The sequence below is a fragment of the Bos indicus x Bos taurus genome, chromosome 19 (genome assembly GCF_003369695.1).
Source record: "Bos indicus x Bos taurus breed Angus x Brahman F1 hybrid chromosome 19, Bos_hybrid_MaternalHap_v2.0, whole genome shotgun sequence".
In the NCBI taxonomy this organism is placed as follows: domain Eukaryota; kingdom Metazoa; phylum Chordata; class Mammalia; order Artiodactyla; family Bovidae; genus Bos; species Bos indicus x Bos taurus.
In genome coordinates, this window is record NC_040094.1 from 18,501,128 (window position 1) to 18,521,102 (window position 19,975).

Here is a 19,975-nt window from a genome sequence, read left to right on the forward strand (position 1 = left end):
GTAATCATCTGAAAAAATAAAGTTGGATTCTTACTTTATACTGATATACCTTCTAGCTGGACTCAAGGCTTAAATAGGAGGGAAAAAACTATAAAAGGAATAGAAAAATCTATTAAATATTCATAAAATCTTCAGAATTGGAATGATCTAAGCATGACACCAAAGAAAGAGAAACCCTGAAGCAAATGACTCATAGATTTGACAACATAAAAATATAAAATTTCCATCCATCAAAACCATACACTGAAAATTGAAAGATAGAGGAGTGTCTGGAGAAGGACGAAATGGATGAAGCACTCAATTTTTATGTGTTGAGATATTAATGTATTTAGGAAGATAGGTGCTACAGACAAGGTCCCTGGGAATTCTCTCACACTGGCAAATCTTTCCCTGACATCGTTTTTCAGAATCTCAGTGGAAATGATGTGTCTTGGTTTTTCTCTTCTGATACAGGGGAATTTAAAGTTTGTAGTGGATGGTGATACTACTCTGATTGAGGACGGCAAGCTTGTATCTATCATCGCGGAATTGCTGTCCACCAAGACGGACATGGTGGAGAAAGCCCTCCTCTACCGGACGGTGGCTACGGGCCGTGACGTCATTGACAAGCAGCACACAGAGCAGGAAGCCAGCTACGGAAGGGATGCCTTCGCCAAGGTGGGAGTTTAACCGGCAGCCTGTTGGCGTTGTAAGGGCTCTGGTACCAAAATTTCTAATGAATCCCTAAGTTTCTGTTTCTAGTTATTCGTGGTTAGAAGTAGGGTGGCTCAGTGGTAAAAAATCTGCCTGCTAAGCAGGAAACCCAGGTTCAGTCCCTGGGTGGGGAAGATCCCCTGGAGAAGGAAATGGCAACCCACTGTAGTGTTCTTGCCTGGGAAACCCCATGGGCAGAGGAGCCTGGCGGGCTACAGTCCATGGAGTTGCAGAAGAGTTGCACATGGCTTAGCGACTGAACAACAAGAAGGAAGTTTGGGGGAGGTGGGAAGATCAGCAGTCCAGACAAGACAGAAGTTTGAGATGGCCGTGAGACATCCAGGAGTGCTGTCAGGCAGGCAGTCAGGCATGGGACCTGGAGCTCAGAGGAGAGCTTGCGTTCAGACAGTGCTTTTGGGGGGAAACATCATATCACTGTTCTTTATTGTCATATGAAATGACACAGAAAAGAGGAGATAGGGAGAGAAGAGGACCAGGAGGAACTCCAGCTTTTAGAGGTCAGGTAGAGGAGGAGATGGTTAGATAGCATCACTGACTCAATAGACATGAATTTGAGCAAACTCGGGAGATAGCAGAGCACAGAGGAGCCTGGCGTACTGCAGTCCGTGGGGTTGCAGAGTTGGTCACAGCTTAGTGACTGAGGAACAGTAAGAGAAGACCTACTAAAGGTCACCAAGAAGGAACAGCCGGTGAAATAAGAGGCAAATTAAGACACTGTGATGTCCTGAATCAGAGGGCAGAAAGTTTCAAGGCAAGAGTGGGAAACTGGGTAAGATGCCCACGTGGAGGAACGAGAAAGTGTCCATAGAGAGGTGCTTGGGGTCCTTGATGAGCCATTTCAGTGAGAAAATGAAAGAAAATGAGAGAAAATGAAGACTGGAGTGGTTGGAAGAGGAGGTGAATAGTGGAGGTCATGTGTCTGGACGTGTACAGGTGAAGAGAGCGGGTATCTGGAGGGAGATGTTAAGGAAAGACATTGCAGGACACATTTGTATCAGGATATGAATGTGTGCGAGTGTGTGGTGCCTTTGTCCTTTCGTGTTGCTGTGTGTGTTCTTGGGCATTGAATGTATATTTGAACCTCAAGGAATTTGAAATGCTGTCCTTTTGGCTTAGATCTTTATTTAGCATTATAAGTCAATGTGTATTTAGAATCCATAGAATATAGAACTCGTTAGTTCTCTGCTTTTTATAGTTGATGAGGTTAAAATAAAGCAACAAAGTGACTTATACAAGATAGTAAGCAAATTATTGGTGTTACCAGGTCACAGAGACACACCTAAGGAATTTTGTTGAAATAAGCTCACATAGTGACCAATAATAACCACCATCCAAATGTCATGCAAACGTCACATAATATTTTAGAAAACAATCTGTATTTCTCATTTTTTAGCTTAGAGGATTAACAGCTATGCTAAATGCTAAGGAGGAGGTCAATAAGAATTTAAAACATATCACAAATCCAGGGCTTCCCTAGTGGCGCAGTGGATAATACTCCACCTGCCATTACAGGAGACGTGGGTTTGAACCCTGGTCCAGGAGGATCCCAAATGCCGTGGAGCAACTGGGCTAGTGTGCCACAACGATAGAGCCTGTTCTCTAGGGCCTGGGAGCTGCAACTGTTGAGCTCACATGCCTCAGCTACTGAAACGCATGCGCCCTAGAGCCCTTTGCCACAATGAGGTGGGGTGGGGCGAGGGGGCTCTGCAATGAGAAGCCCACACATCTCAGCAAAGACGAGCCCCCGTTCCTTGCAAATAGAGACAAGCCCACACAGCAACAAAGAGCCAGAACAGTCAAAATAAATAAATGAATATAATTTTTAAAAAATCCAAACAGAGGACTCATTTCCAACGTGCAAGAATTTACGAGGTCATTTTCATCACAGGCCATATACGAGCGCCTTTTCTGTTGGATTGTCTCCCGCATCAATGATATTATTGCGGTCAAGAACTCAGACACCACCATCCATGGCAAGAACACTGTTATTGGTGTCTTGGATATCTATGGCTTTGAAATCTTCGACAACAACAGGTAAACCAGAGAAGATACTAAAAACCCTATTGTTTTGTTGTTGTTTTTTTAAAATTTGTTTGAGCCTGATTGATTCCTTTTCTTGCAGCTTTGAGCAATTCTGCATCAATTACTGCAACGAGAAGCTCCAGCAGCTGTTTATTCAGCTGGTCCTGAAGCAAGAACAGGAGGAGTACCAGCGGGAAGGGATCCCCTGGAAGCATGTGAGTGGATTCATGATAAAGCCAACTTCTAGCATCCTAGGGGTCTGCTGATTTCCTTGGGCGCTTGAAACACAGCACCCTTAGCTTTCCTTTTGGGGTATGTTGTATGAAAATGAGTTGTAACTCATTTTCAGGGTTGACAGGTGGGGTTTCTCTAATTTGATCAACTCTCTGTTTGGGACCCAGAAAGGGCTGAGTTAAAATCAGTAAACTTATGTTCACCTGATTGCTGATACCCTGTAGGTTTTTGTTTTATTTTTTCTTTCTAATTTTCTTGAGGTATAATTGACATATAGCACTGTATAAGTTTTGGAGGGGAAAATGTCAACCCACTCCAATATTCTTGCCTGGAAAATTTCAGGGCCAGAGGAGCCTGGTGGGCTACGGTCCATGGGGTCACAAAGAGTCTGACACGACTTAGCTACTGAGCATGCTCGCATGCACTGTGTAAGTTTACATTATCCAGTATAGCAATTTGACTTAACGCACATCATGAAATGATTACCACAATGAGTTTAGTGAGTATTCATCGTCTCATATAGATAGAAAAGAAAAGAAAAGAATATTTTACGTTGACGTATAGTTGATTTACGATGTTGTGTTAATTTCTGCCATAGAGCAAAGTGATTCAGTTCTACATATATATATGTACATTTTTTAAAGATCCTTTCCCATTATGGAGTATCATAGAATATTGAATCCAGTTGTCTGTGCTAGACCGTAACGCATGGCTTTTTGATTCACATCTGTCTGTTTGACTTTAGCATCCTTTATACATTACTCATAGCAGCAGCTTTTGCCTTCAGTGGACAGAACTTGGCTTCCTAGTAGAGTTTCTTCTCCTTCCTTCTTTCCTTTTTTTGCTCTTATTCCTCTTTCTTCTTCCTCTACTTTGTAAGCTCAGTGGCACTCTGTCGTCTCTGGTCAGGGAAGTCCATACTCCCTGAAACCAGTGCATGAAGACAGCTGCGATGACTTTGATTTCCATTCAGTCTCTGTTGTGTCACACGAGTTTCCACCTCTCTTCGCGTGGCTCTCTGGGAACTTTGTATTTGTCACTGGTCTGATAAGAGGTAGGCAGACAGTTTGACGGATGCAGGGCGCAGTCCCACAGATCACAGCTAAAACCAGGACCGTTAGACTTCCTGCTCATGAAAGAAGTGGGACCTTGTCATTTTCTTTGAAATTTTTATTATTAAACAATTTTGCGAACAGACTTTAAAAATTCAAAAACTTCTGAGTTTCCTTTTATTTCTGTGTTTATCCTTTGCCAAGTATAGACAATGAAGTCCATATTTGTTTTCTGATACTCAGTGTAAGCAGTAAAAACCTATTTGAAATGCTGTATTTAAATTACTTTTATATTCCTTCCCACCTTCTTACTTGCTATCTTCTCTGATTCAGGAAAAGTAGATACTGGAAACATACATATATATTATATATAATTACATATTTTATATCTTATATATGTATATATATGGTATAATAATTAGCTTTCCTGCTTTAAATTGCTTCTTTGCCTTCCATTGTGTTATATATTAGAATACCATAAAAAATTTTGTTCAAATATATTAGTATAAATATTACCTATTTATAAATAAACCACAGGTGTATTATTACTTTCTAATAGGATTGCCTACAGTTTTGATTTAAAGAGTGAATTCTCATCACATATTTAACATGTAATTCAGTAAAGTTAATATGCAACTTTATAGAATGAATCTGTTGTGTCTCATAATACACAATTATAACTAGGGTTTAGGTTTTTATAACAAATTTAATCATAAACTTGTTATTCAGATGTGGTTCAGAGATACTGGTCAAAAATATCCTGTAACAATCAGAACATCAAATTCCACAGGCATAGTTGATAAAAGGAAAAGTCAACAATGGCAGGAGGCTATTCCAAACATATGAAAAAGGAGGGAAAAAGCCCTTTAAAACAATTCTTAGTGAAATAAACCAAGAGAAATATGTCCTAGAGGAAACAGAAGACTCTCTTAAGGGTAACAGTTACTGAGGACAGGCCGAATGCCCAAATTAGAATTCCTATTCTGGGCAAGTATTTCCTTTAAAACCCCCAAACTTATTGACATAGACACATTTTTCGTTGTTGTTCAGTTGATAAGTCGTGTCCGACTCTTTGCACTGCAGCTTGCCAGGCTTCCCTGTCCTTTACTATCTCCTGGAGTCTTCTCAAACTCATGTGCATTGATTTGGTGATACCGTCCAACCATCTCATTCTTTGTTGCCATCTTCTCCCCCTGCCCTCAATCTTTCCCAGCATCAGTGTCTTTTCTAGTAAGTTGGCTCTTCCCATCATGTGGCTGAAGTATTGGAGCTTTAGCATCAGTCCTTCCAGTGAATATTCAGGGTGGATTTCCTTTAGGATTGGCTGGTTTGATCTCTTTGCAGTCCAAGGGACTTTCAAGAATCTTCTCTAACACCACAGATACACTGCTGTATATAAAACAGATAACTAATAAGGACCTACTGTATGGCACAGGGAACTCTATTCAGTACTCTGTAATGATCTATATGGGAAAAGGTCTAAAAATGAGTGAACATATGTAGGTATGTAACGGATTTACTTTGGCTTCCCAGGTGGTACTAGTGGTAAAGAACCCGCCTGCCAATGCAGGAAACATAAGAGATGCACGTTCCATCCCTAAGTTGGGAAGATCCCCTGGAAAAGGTCATGGCAACCCACTCCAGTATTTAGTCTTGCCCGGAGAATGCCATGGCCTGAGAAGCATAGCAGACTACAGTCCATGGGGTTGCAAAGAGTCACACACAGCTGAGCGACTAACACACATCCACCTGATTGACTTTACAAAGAGTCACACACAGCTGAGCGACTAACACACATCCACCTGATTGACTTTGCAAAGAGTCACACATAGCTGAGCGACTAACACACATCCAACTAATTGACTTTGCTGTACAACAGAAACTAACACAGCATTCTAAATCAACTCTACTCCAATAAAAATTAACTTAAATAAAAAGTAAAAACTCCATCCCATCTCTTTATCTCCTGTGTCCCCTAAGAAACCTCTTGGGAATGCCAGGTGGCTGGAAGAATCTGATTTGTAAACCCCAATTTTAGGCAATGCTTAAAGCAGCATTAAATTGTGAACCAAAAGCTACTGGACTCTTCAGCAAAGACTAATTACTTGTAGATAGCCAGCTGGAATTTGGGAAACTTAATTCTTTTGGCCTTAACGACAAAAGGCTTAGTCTTTAATTCCATACTTGCAAAGTCTAAGATTTCAGCTATGTTGATTAATATAGAGTTCCTACTTTTTGAACATTTTTAAAATATTTTTTCCAAAGATACAAATAACATTTTTCCCTGATGAGAAATGTAATAAAGTGCCCACAATAAAAGTACATACTTAGACCAGGGCTAATCTGTCTCTGTACTAACATTTTGTACCAAGCCTGTCCTGTGCATCGTAGGATGTTGAGCAGTATCCTGGCCTCCTCCTAGTCATGACCATCAAAAACGTCTCCAGACATTGCCAGATGCCCTAGGGGTTCCGGGGAAAGTCACACCCCATTGAGTATCACTGATTTGCTGCTGCTACTGCTAAGTCGCTTCAGTCCTGTCCAACTCTGTGCGACCCCATAAACGGAAGTCCATCAGGCTCCCCCGTCCCTGGGATTCTCCAGGCAAGAACACTGGAGTACACCATTTCCTTCTCCAATGCGTGAAAGTGAAAAGTGAAAGGGAAGTCGCTCAGTCGTGTCTGACTCTTAGCGACCCCATGGACTGCAGCCTACCAGGCTCCTCCATCCATGGGATTCTCCAGGCAAGAGTACTGAAGTGAGGTGCCATTGCCTTCTCCGATCGCTGATTTAGACAAACCAGAAAAATATAAAAAAAGTAAAAGCCACCCAGTTTGCAGACTTTGAGTTCATGGAATGCAGAGGAGGTCTTGGAAATAGAGGTGGAGCTGAAAACCACAGCTGGCACGAGCCCTTGGATTTTTAAATACCATTGAGCAGGAATCCATGAGACATAGTACTCATCTATTGTGAGTGTGTCAATTTTAGAGAGGGTAATGGAAACAACTCTCAGATCAGGTACCTCCTGAATGATCAGGGACGTATCAACACACGGGATTAAAGTGCATAGACTGCCCATCTTCACGTGATGCACAGCTTGCCTGAGTCAGGCCCATGCGTGCTTTCTCTCGGAGTCTAGTGATAAATATGCTGCAAGCTGTCAGGATAAACAGGCTTCCCTGGTGGCTCAGCCAATAAAAAATCTGCCTGCAGTGCAGACCCAGGTTCGATTCCTGGGTTAGGAAGATCCCCTGGAGGAGGAAATTGAAACCCACTCCAGTATTCTTGCCTGAAAAACTCCATGGATGGAAGAGCCTGGTGGGCTACAGTCTATGGGGTTGCAAAAAGTTGGACATGACTGAGTGACTAACACTTTCACACTTTGATCAGAAGAAACAGGTGTAGAAGAGGATTATTATACATACCTTGTATGTCTTGAAGTAGAGAAAGATTCAGAAGTTGTTTATAACTTTATTTTCAGCTTGTGGAAGCAAATGAAAAGTGTATTCTTACTCTTTATGGATCCTTATATCTGATAATTAAAATTTTTATATTGTACCCTGAAAAACTGTGTTAGATCCATATATGCTTTTTAACTTTTGGGAAACTGGAGGAGACACTCTGCATTTTGGTCAGCCAGGGTCATGTAACTAAAAATGCAAGTTCTGTGTAGTACCTTAACTTCATCAAGTTAGGTATCAAGTACTACTTCCAGGTTATTTGTGGGCACCTAGTGGAAAGTGAAGAGGAGCTAAAAAGCCTCTTGATGAAAGTGAAAGAGGAGAGTGAAAAAGTTGGCTTAAAGCTCAACATTCAGAAAACGAAGATCATGGCATCCGGTCCCACCACTTTATGGGAAATAGATGGGGAAACAGTGGAAACAGTGTCAGACTTTATTTTTCTGGGCTTGAAAATCACTGCAGATGGTGACTACAGCCATGAAATTAAAAGACTCTTACTCCTTGGAAGGAAAGTTATGACCAACCTAGACAGCATATTCAAAAGCAGAGACATTACTTTGCCAACAAAGGTCCATCTAGTCAAGGCTATGGTTTTTCCTGTGGTCATGTATGGATGTGAGAGTTGGACTATGAAGAAGGCTGAGTGCCGAAGAATTGATGCTTTTGAACTGTGGTGTTGGAGAAGACTCTTGAGAGTCCCTTGGACTGCAAGGAGATCCAACCAGTCCATTCTGAAGGAGATCAGCCCTGGGATTTCTTTGGAAGGAATGATGCTAAAGCTGAAACTCCAGTACTTTGGCCACCTCATGGAAAGAGTTGACTCATTGGAAAAGACTCTGATGCTGGGAGGGATTGGTGGCAGGAGGAGAAGAGGACGACAGAGGATGAGATGGCTGGATGGCATAACCGACTCCATGGACATGAGTTTGAGTGAACTCCGGGAGATGGTGATGGACAGGGAGGCCTGGCATGCTGTGATTCATGGGGTCGCAAAGAGTCGGACACGACTGAGCGACTGAACTGAACTGACTAAGTGGAATATGGCGGAGAAGGCAATGGCAACCCACTCCAGTACTCTTGCCTGGGAAATCCCATGGATGGAGGAGCCTGGTAGGCTTCAGTCCATGGAGTCTCGAAGAGTCGGACACGACTGAGCGACTTCATTTTCACTTTTCACTTTCATGCATTGGAGAAGGAATGGCAACCCACTCCAGTGTTCTTGCCTCGAGAATCCCAGGGATGGCAGAGCCTGGTGGGCTGCCGTCTATGAAGTCGCACAAAGTCGGACACAACTGAAGTGACTTAGCAGCAGCAGCAGCAGTGGAATATGGGGGCTTCCCTGGTGGCTCAGACAGTAAAGAATCCGCCTGCAATGCGGGAGACCTAGGTTCGACCCCTGGCTTGGGAAAATCCCCTGGAGAAGGGCATGGCAACCCACTCCAGTATTCTAGCCTGGAGAATCCCCATGGACAGAGGAGCCTGGCGGACCACAGTCCATGGGGTCACAAAGAGTTGGGACACAACTGAGTGACTCAGCACAGCACAGTGGAATATGGGTCTTGTGATTAACAGCCAACAGATTGAGAGTATGGGGAGTAAGGTTAGGTGCAGTGTATGAAGACAGGATTAAAATAAGACTTGGTGAAGGAAGAAACATTATCTACTTTATAATTTTCACCTTGAGCTGTACGGTAAGTCCCCTCCATACAAACCTTCAAGTTGCAAACTTTTAAAAATGCAGACGTTCATGCCAGCCCCTGTGTGCCAGCTATTGTACTATTATACTTTCAAGGTACTGTACTATAAGGTGAAAAATCTTTATTTTTTGTGTTTGCTCATTTTTTTATGTGTGTAGTATTTATGTGAAGAATATTATGAACCTATTACAGTACAACCTATATAGCTGATTGTGTTAGCTGGGTACCTCGGTTAACTTTGTTGGACTTACAAACACACTCTGAGAATGGAACTCATTCATTTGTAGGGGACTTACTGTGTTCATTTAAGGCAATTTTTAAAAAATTTTGACCAAGCTCTGCAGCCTGTGGGATTTCAGTTCCCTGACCAGGGATTGAACCAGGGCCATGGCAGTGAAAAGTGCGAAATCCTAACCGCTAGACCCCCGGGGAACTCCCAAGACAAAATGTTTTATGATACAAAGTCAATAAATGCATCTTTTAAAAAACCTCTGCTAAAACATGTACTCATTTTAGCATTGAAGGTTTTAGTCGCTCAGTCATGTCCCATTCTTTGTGACCCCGTGAACTGTAGCCTGCCAGGCTCCTCTGTCTATGGGATTCTCCTGGCAAGAACACTGGAGTGGGTTGCCATTTCCTTCTCCAGGGGATCTTCCCAACCCAGGAATCGAACCCATGTCTCCTGCATTGCAGGCCGATTCTTTACTGTCTGAGCCACCAGGGAAGCCTCATTAATTGTGATTTACATATTTGACATCAGAGTGACTTGAACTCCTGATACCCGTGGAGGCGTTGGTGTTGCACCTGGTTCCCGTCCCGTTTGTAACTGGCTCTTTGCTGTGTCCTCCAGATTGATTACTTCAACAATCAGATCATTGTGGACCTGGTGGAGCAGCAGCACAAGGGGATCATTGCCATCCTGGATGACGCCTGCATGAACGTCGGCAAAGTCACTGATGAAATGTTCCTAGAAGCACTTAACAGCAAACTGGGCAAGCACGGCCATTTTTCCAGCCGCAAGGTACCGTGTATAATGAGCACATCCTCTCATTTTGATCTGTACAATTTTCCTCATTGTTTGACAGAATCAAATGAATTTTTATGTTGGGGTACAAGAATGTCCACACGAGTATGAAAGGCTCTAAACATCCCTGAAATGATGTATTGCTGTGGATAAATTCTGCTTCTCTGGTTTACTGGGATGATGATGATGATGTTGTTCAGTCACATCCAACTCTTTACGACCCAATGGACTGCAGCACTCCAGGCTTCCCTGTCCTTCACCATCTCCCGGAGCTTGCTCAAACTCATGTCCATCGAGTCAGTGATGCCATCCAACCATCTCATCTTCTGTCATCCCCTTCTCCTGCTTTCAATCTTTCCCAGCATCAGGGTCTTTTCTAATGACTCAGCCCTTTGCATCAGGTGGCCAAAGTATTGGAGCTTCAGCATCAGTCCTTTTAATGAATATTCAGGGTTGATTTCCTTTAGGATCAACTGATTTGATCTCCTTGTTGTCCAAGGGACTCTCAAGAGTCTTCTTCAGCACCACAGTTCAAAAGCATTAATTCTTTGGTGCTCAGCCTTCTTTATGGGATGGTGTGATTGATAAAAATCATAATGTCCAGGAGAGGGCACTCTAGACTACTCAATTTGCTAGAAATAGGAAAAATGAACACAATTGTTTAGAAAGCATGATGTCATTTATAACCAATAGGTACAGAGACCTTGTTCATGTGCTAGAATTTTGCCCCTGCATCCGATAACTATGGCACTGAAAATAGCTTTTGTTCATGACTTTTTACTGTAATCCTCAGTTATAAAAATATAGTATATGTGCTCTGCTCTATGTGAGACTATGTGACTTTCTTGAAAACGAGAAATTCTAGCTGAAATTCTCATGTTACAAGGACACTCATTCCTTAAATAAATGGGTGACCTTTTTAACTCCCTATTTTTCACATTCTAAAAATGTTACAAACAGATCATACTTCTATGATAACTGGTGGCAGTTGTGGTTATCAGACCTTTGTGCTGCGCCTTGCGTATGATATGTTCGCCATGATATTTGTCCTAGGAGAGACATACCATCATCCCTAGGTGTTCCCTATAAATACAGGCTTGTCCAGCAACCATAAGCTGAAGGAGAAACAGGCCCCGTGCTTCTTCGCTTCCAGGAAGAAAGAGGCAAACGTTTCTGCTCCTCCATAATTCCGTGTAAATCTATGACATTTTTTAGTATGAATAAATCTATATTCTAACTTTGTCCCTTTTGACATTATGTAATTAGAACAGTAAGATTCCACAGTTAACTAGAGAAAGCATAAATCGTCAAGAAATAGATTACTGGCTGATATTTATTTTAGACCAGTTTATTTCCAAGACATTCTCTTTGGTCTGTTACTGAAGACTAATGTGTAGCCTGCTGTAGGTTAGCTTTCAGATAGTATGGTCTTATCTTTGTTTTAATTTTTACTTTTGGCCACACTGCGTGGCATGTGGAATCTAGTTCCCTGACCAGGTATTGAACCTACACCCCCTGCATTGGAAGCACGGAGTCTTAACCTCTGGGCCACCAGGAAAGTCCCTATAGTCTGATCTTTGACATTAGGGTTCCAGCTACAGTTATTCCTCCAGTCATTTCCCGTTTATAACACAAATACTGAATAAGTGCCTCTCGTTTTCCAGGTACAATCCTGACGGCTGGGGACAGAACAGTAAGCAAAGTTAGAAGCCACATGAATTATTTAGAGTGATACTTTTAAAGATGGCACAGTGACAGGGGCAAGTGTCCCATCTCTGAGGGGCTGGGTAAAAAATGTTCTTTATAATAATAATTCAGACTTTGGAGATTCGCCTTGTATTATGTCTACCAGATGGTAGACAATCCTTGTTTATCAAATTGAATTGGTCATGATCATACCAAAAAAATCTTAGGAAATGTTGAATTCTGAACTAAAACAGGCAACTCTCCATATGATTAGATAAACAACTATGATTCTCACATGAGGAATCGCTTCATTTTGTTATGTTTCACCTTGGCCATTTATGTACCTGAATGTATCAACCAAATATTTAAAGTAGAAGCTGTTCATGCAGTACTTTTAAGCACTAACTACTGACTTGAAAGGCTAAGTAGTAATTTATCTGTGAAGATGGAAATTTTCTTTTCTTTTTTTTATTGTGGGAGCCCAGGTTTTCCCAACTCTCAGACCAGGTGGCTCCTTTCTCCCTCAGCAGCAGCATCTCTCAGACATATCTTGAAATGGAAATTTTTTGTGTTCTTTTCTGGGATTTTTGCCTAATGAATGAAAGAAATGAAATAACCAAGCTGTCAGGATATTTTCATCACTGTGAACCTTTCTGTTAAATAAATGCTATTATCCTGTATGTCACAGCAGGTATTTTAATTCATTATTGATTACTAATGATTAACTACTTTTATTGGCAGGTTAAAGAAGAGGTTTCTGGCTTGTGTTTATTTAGGGGCTAAACTGTTTGTCATGTATTAAAATTATCATGCAGAGGCAGACAGATGATCCAATAAACTATAAAATTACTGTTAAAAGTATTGTTAACATGTAAAGTTGAATGATAAATAGGTCTTATTTTTTTTAAAGTAAAGAAAAATCTAAAAAGTTCTATGTTTAGATCAGTTAAGAATTTGCAGTATCTAAATGTAAGAATATTCAATTAGTATAGATGTCTCTTGAGTCTTTTTCCTTTGGGAGTTTTATAAGTAGAAGGGTTTTGTAAAAGTGGTTGATAAGAGAGAGGGAAGGAGAGAGGAATTAAATATTTCAGAGACCCCTCTGAATGTTAGATGCTTTGTTCTCCACAGTTGGTTTAACCTCTAGAACAACTCTACAATAAGTGATTACTGAAGGAAACAAAGCATGTAGATGGTAGAGACAAGACTGCAACCTCAGAAGTCTGACTCTAACTTCCTTTAATTATTAATTTGAATTAATAGACTAAGTATTCCCTTAACAGTCTACATCCATAGAGAACCCACCATCCTGGTTGGGGTTGTTTGTTATCTAGCATGACAAGCCAAGTGATGTTTCTACGTAACCATACTCAATGCTTACGGATTCTTTTTTTTTTTTTTAATGTTGACCATTTTTAAAGTCTTTATATTGCTTCTGTTTTATGTTTGTTTGTTTGTTTGTTTTTTGGCTGTGAGGCACTGTGTAATCTTAGCTCCCCAACCAGAGATCAAACCCACATCTCCTGCATTGGAAAGTGAAGTCTTAACCACTGGACTGCCAGGGAAGTCCCAATAGTTACGGATTCTTAAACATCCGCTTTTGAACCTAAAGGATATCAAGTGATCCTTTATAGGGTGGTCAAAGAATCTACGTGCTTCTGTAATAAGGAAATTGCAGAAACTTATAGAGATCCAGGGCTCTATAAAAACTGCCTTCTCAGAGAGGTCCTCTTCAGTGAGAAACAGCTACAGAAGGTTGATCTTCTGTGAAGTGGTAGACCTGGAGTCCCAGCTTAGCAGAAGACGGTGAGCCAGGCTGACGTATACATAGCAGAGTACAGACATGGCATTTGGTCCCAAGAACTCTTCCCAGAGCTACTGCTTATCAGCTACAGGACCTTGGGCCAGTTACCTAACCTGTCTGAGGCTTAGTTTTCATGTATGTAAAAGAGAATCCATAATCCTTAGTTTAAATATCAGTTGTGAGTATTGAATGAGATATCCATGCATAGAAGATGGCAAATCCTCAAAATGGTCTTCTTTAAGTGGGACATGGAGGAGAGAGGCTCTATCAGTCAAGGTTGGCTGGGCTGTGTTAACAGTGGAGATTTAAGTGTCATAGACAGCAGAAGTCTATTTCTCTCCCAGGGTCCCAGACTTCTCCCATCTTCAGGCTCTTCCATCCCCTCAGGACCATCCTTCTCTGCATCCAACTAGTGGGAGTTGAGAAGAAAGTACAGAGGAGAGTCACCCGCTTCTTACCAGCTTTGACCTTGAAGAGCCTTATCCCCTCACACTCACCTTCCATTGTGCAGAGCTTGGTCACCTAGCCATTCCCAGTCACCAAGGTGGCCAGGAAATGCAGTCTGGCTCTGTGCACTTTGTGGGGGAAAGTTCTCAATCTTTACCACATTTGCCAAAATAAATAAACCCCCACACACTGGGACTTCGTTCATAATGATATCGTGATTTGTGACATGATTAACTTCTCCTATTAAGTTGGAATATAGTTTTAGAAAACTTAAAATGTCTATTTTCAAGGTCATCTCCTTCCTTCTTGATTTCTTAGCTCTGCGCCTCGGACAAAATCCTGGAGTTTGATCGAGATTTTCGAATTCGACATTATGCAGGGGACGTGGTGTGAGTATCTCACTCTGGTGCCTGACGTGGTGGTTTGCATGCAGCCTCACTGCAGAAGATACAGTTAAGGGAAATAGAAATTTTTTTCCTGTTCGTTTGCATTTTCCAGCCATTTCTGATGCCAATATATTTTAATTTCTTCATTTAAAACATTGGCATAGCTTCATTCATTCCTTGCTTTTCAAACATTTGTTAAAGACACATCATGTGTGGCCATCCACAGTTTCTGGCATAGTTGACATTCGGTCAGCATCAACTGATGGTTAAATAAACCATGGAAGTATGTTAGGAATTGGGATAGAAAGATGAGTAACATGGACTATGCCCTGATGACGCTAGCAGCTTAGTGGAGGATACAGGCAGATACATGATAAGTCATTATAATGAAGAATGGAAAGGGTTAAACTGGAGAAACACAAGGCGTTATGGGAACACTGCTGTTTGCTGTTTAGTCACTAAGTCTTTGCCACTCCATAGACTGTAGCCCGCCAGCCTCCTCTGTCCATGGGATTTCCCAGGCAAGAACACTGAAGTGGGTTGTCATTTCCTTCTCCAGGAGATCTTCCTGACCCAGGGATTGAACCCACATCTCCTGCATTGGCAGGTGGGTTCTTTACCACTGAGCCACCAGGGAAAAGCCTTGTGGGAACACTGAGGAAGAATAATTAACCCACAGTGAGGAGTGTAGCCAAGCCTTGAAGGAAGTGATATTCCAGATGAGTCTAGAAAGTAAAAGAGGCTTAGTTGGAAGACAGAATTAGGAAGAGAAGGAGATGAGAGGGCATTCCAAGCAGAGAGACAGCAGGCATACAGGCCCAGAAGTGAGAGTCATCACTATACATGAAGAACTACTGGTAGTTGGGTAACTATATGAGCAAAAACCAGTTTTCCCATATGATTTTTCACATATTATTCAAAAAAGTAAAATTCTCACAAGCTACATTTTCTGGCTACAGTATGATAAAAGTAGAAATTGGTAAGAAAATAAAACTAAAAACATATAACTTCCTTAGTCTTTTAGTTTCCTAGGGTTTCTATGAAAAACGACCACAAATTGGTGGCTTAAAACAATAGAAATGTATTGTTTCATGGCTCTTCTGACCCAGGGATCGAACCAGGTCTCCTGCATTGCAGGCAGATTCTTTACCATCTGAGCCATCAGGGACACCCCATTCTGGAGGCCACAAGTTCGAAATCTAGGTGCTGGCAGGGCCACACTCTGAATGCTTTAGAGGAAGATTGTTTCCTGCTTTCTTCAGCATCTGGTGGCTGCCTGCTTTCCTTGGCTTGTGGCTGTATCAGTCCAGTCTCAGCCTCCATCGTCACATTGCCACCTCCTCTTTGGGGTGTCTGTATTAAATCTCCCTCTGTTTCTGTTTTAAAACTACACTTGTGAATGCATCTAAGGCCCACCTGAATAACACGGGATGAATTTCTTCTCCCAGGTTCCTCAATGTAATCACATCTTTTGCCATACAAGGTAATATTCACAATTTCCAGGGAATTTGACAAGGCTTCTCTGATGGCTCAGATGGTAAAGAATCTGTCTGTCTGCAATGCAGGAGACCTGGGTTCGATCCCTGCATTGGGAAGATTCCCTGGAGGAGGGCATGGCAGCCCACTCAGAATTCTTGCCTGGAGAATCCCCATGGACAGAGGACCCTGGCGGGCTGCAGTCCATAGGTTCACAAAGAGTCGGACATGACTGAGCGGTTAAGCACAGCACAGCATGTCTTTCAAGGGAGGCATTTTTCAGTCTGCTACACTTAGCGTGCTTTGTCTACCCACACTGCTTATTATCTGGTTTTTGTTTAAAGTCCCCTCTTTTCCTTTCTCCTTATTTTTGATGCTGGGAATTCTATTCACATAACCCATTACAGGCAGAGATTAAACAACAAAAAATGAAAATGATCATCTCTCTAAATGCCAAAGAGGCATTTGAAGAAACTTAATACCTGTTCCTGATTTAAATTAAAACTCTAGAATCATCCTCAATGGTGAAAAATTGAAAGCATTTCCCCTAAAGTCAGGAACAAGACAAGGGTGCCGACTCTCACCACTACTATTCAACATAGTTTTGGAAGTTTTGGCCACAGCAATCAGAACAGAAAAAGAAATAAAAGGAATCCAGATTGGGAAAGAAGTAAAACTCTCAATATTTGCAGATGACATGATCCTCTACATAGAAAACCCTAAAGAGTCCACCAGAAAATTACTAGAGCTAATCAATGAATATAGTAAAGTTGCAGGATATAAAATCAACACACAGAAATCCCTTGCATTCCTATACACTAACAATGAGAAAACAGAGAAATTAAGGAAACAATTCCATACACTATTGCAATGAAAAGAATAAAATACTTAGGAATATATCTACCTAAAGAAACAAAAGACCTATATATAGAAAACTATAAAACACTGGTGAAAGAAATCAAAGAGGACACAAATAGATGGAGAAATATACCGTGTTCGTGGATCTGAAGAATCAATATAGTGAAAATGAGTATACTACCCAAAGCAATCTATAGATTCAGTGCAATCCCTATCAAGCTACCAACAGTATTTTTCAGAGAACTAGAACAAATAATTTCACAATTTGTATGGAAATACAAAAAACCTCGAATAGCCAAAGCAATCTTGAGAAAGAAGAATGGAACTGGAGGAATCAACCTGCCTGACTTCAGGCTCTACTACAAAGCCACAATCATCAAGATAATATGGTGCTGGCACAAAGACAGAAATATAGATCAGTGGCACAAAATAGAAAGCCCAGAGATAAATCCACGTGAGTATGGACACCTTATCTTTGATAAAGGAGGCAAGAATATACAGTGGAGAAAAGACAATCTCTTTAACAAGAGGTGCTGGGAAAACTGGTCAACCACTGGTAAAAGAATGAAACTAGAACACTTTCTAACACCATACACAAAAATAAACTCAAAATGGATTAAAGATCTAAACGTAAGACCAGAAACTCCTAGAGGAAAACATAGGCAAAACACTCTCCTACATAAATCACAGCAGGATCCTCTATGACCCACCTCCCAGAATATTGGAAAATAAAAGCAAAAATAAATGGGACCTAATTAAAATTAAAAGCTTCTGCACAACAAAGGAAACTATAAGCAAGGTGAAAAGACAGCCTTCAGAATTGGAGAAAATAATAAAAAATGAAGCAATGGACGAAGAATTAATCTCAAAAATATACAAGCAACTCCTATAGCTCAATTCCAGGAAAATAAATGACCCAGTCAAAAAGTGGGCCAAAGAACTAAGACATTTGGAGACATTTCTCCAAAGAAGACATACAGATGGCTAACAAACAGATGAAAAGATGCTCAACATCACTCATTATCAGAGAAATGCAAATCAAAAACACAATGAGGTACCATTTCAAGCCAGTCAGAATGGCTGCTATCCAAAAGTCTACAAGCAATAAATGCTGGAGAGGGTGTGAAGAAAAGGGAACCCTCTTACGCTGTTGGTGGGAATGCAAACTAGTACAGCCACTATGGAGAACAGTGTGGAGATTCCTTAAAAAACTGGAAATAGAACTGCCTTATGACCCAGCAATCCCACGGCTGGGCATACACACTGAGGAAACCAGAAGGGAAAGAGACACGTGTACCCCAGTGTTCATCGCAGCACTGTTTATAATAGCCAGGACATGGAAGCAACCTAGATGTCCATCAGCAGATGAATGGATAAGAAAGCTGTGGTACATATACACAATGGAGTATTACTCAGCCATTATAAAGAATATATATGAATCAGTTCTGATGTGGTGGATGAAACTGGAGCCTATTATACAGAGTGAAGTAAACCGGAAAGAAAAACACCAATACAGTATACTAACGCATATATATGGAATTTAGAAAGATGGCAACAATAACTCTATGTGAGACAGCAAAAGAGACACAGATGTATAGAACAGTCTTTTTGATTCTGTGGGAGAGGGCGAGGGCAGGATGATATGGGAAATGGATTGAAACATGTAAATTATCATAGGTGAAACGAATCACCAGTCCAGGTTTGATGCATGAGACAGGGTGCTCGGGGCTGGTGCACTGGGATGACCCAGAGGGATGGTATGGGGAGGGAGGTGGGAGGGGGGTTCAGGATGGGGAACACATGTACACCCATGGCGGATTCATGTTGATGTATGGCAAAACCAATACAATATTGTAAAGTTAAAAAAAAATTAAAAAAAAAAACTCTAGAATCGTAAAATAATATGGCTCAAAATTATTACCCCCATCTGTCAAACTAGCCGTTCGCGCCAGGATGGCACAATATTCCACTTTTTCTGGTGCTATTTCCAGATTCCAGAATCCTGAAGAGGGAAGATCCAGTGATATACAGATGGCCGCCTCCGATCACTCAGGCCACACTCACCGGGTGCCCTCTTACAGCTTGGATCCGCATAGCTGCAGGGCTGGACTTAGAGGCCAGGCGGGGCAGCCACTGTTTCACAGATGGAGGCATTTATGCAGAGTGTGTGCCATTCTTTCCCAGCATCAGACAGCAAGCTTGACGAATAGCTGAGACAATACCTAGGTGTCCAGACTCCCCGTCCAGAGAGCTAGCCGGCCCCACAGAGGAATATGTGATGCCGCCGATTCCCCTTCTGTCTCTCCTTAAGCCTTTCAACCCTTTTCTAGGTTTTTACTGGGTGTCTTCTGTGTGCCCAATACTTTATAAAGTATGGTCCCTGCCCATAAAGAGCTTTCCATGTAAGATGCATACATACATGTGTGGGGTTGTGTGTGTAATAACACACAGTATTAGCACACACACACACGTGTGTGTGTGTGTGTGTGTGTGTATGTATATATATATATGCATGCTGTGCTTAGTTGCTTAGTCGTGTCCAACTCTTTGCAACCTCATGGACTGTAGCCCGCCAGGTTCCTCTGTCCATGGGAATTCTCCAGGCAAGAATTCTTGAGTGGGTTGCCATGCCCTCCTCCAGGGGATCTTCCCAACCCAGGGATCAAACCCAGGTTTCCCGTGTTGCAGGCAGATTTTTTTCCATCTGAGCCACTGGGGAAGCCCAAGAATACTGGGGTGGGTAGCCTATCCCTTCTCCACAGGATCTTCCCGACCCAGGAATCAAACTGGGGTCTCCTGCCTAGAAGGCGGATTCTTTACCAGCTGAGCAGGACAGCCCCATGTAGATGTATATGCATACACACATTTGTATATATATATATATATATTGATACAACAAAAGATGGTTGAAAATAATTTCCATATGAGTAATAACATGTGTTTTCAGAATAAGCAAATACCTTTAACTGTGTGTGATAAACCCAGATAGGCAGATGCTGATCATTAGGTGCTAGGAATTATTTTTCTAGGAAAAAGTGGGAAGGATGCTAGAAAGATTCAGGAACTATCACCTTAGCCTATTTGACTGGAGTGTATCCTTTTGGTGGCATAGAG

General features: G+C 41.6%; 1 protein-coding gene across 1 annotated transcript in view; it reads left to right on the forward strand.

Moving 5' to 3' along the window:
• The window catches only part of MYO1D (myosin ID), a 356,856-nt gene that overhangs the window by 118,256 nt on the left and 218,625 nt on the right, over window positions 1-19,975 (forward strand). The window contains exons 8-12 of the mRNA XM_027519558.1: window positions 454-657; window positions 2,603-2,748; window positions 2,837-2,951; window positions 10,031-10,201; window positions 14,460-14,530. Of these exons, the coding sequence (XP_027375359.1) occupies window positions 454-657; window positions 2,603-2,748; window positions 2,837-2,951; window positions 10,031-10,201; window positions 14,460-14,530 (707 nt within the window). The remainder of the gene's footprint in view (window positions 1-453; window positions 658-2,602; window positions 2,749-2,836; window positions 2,952-10,030; window positions 10,202-14,459; window positions 14,531-19,975) is intronic.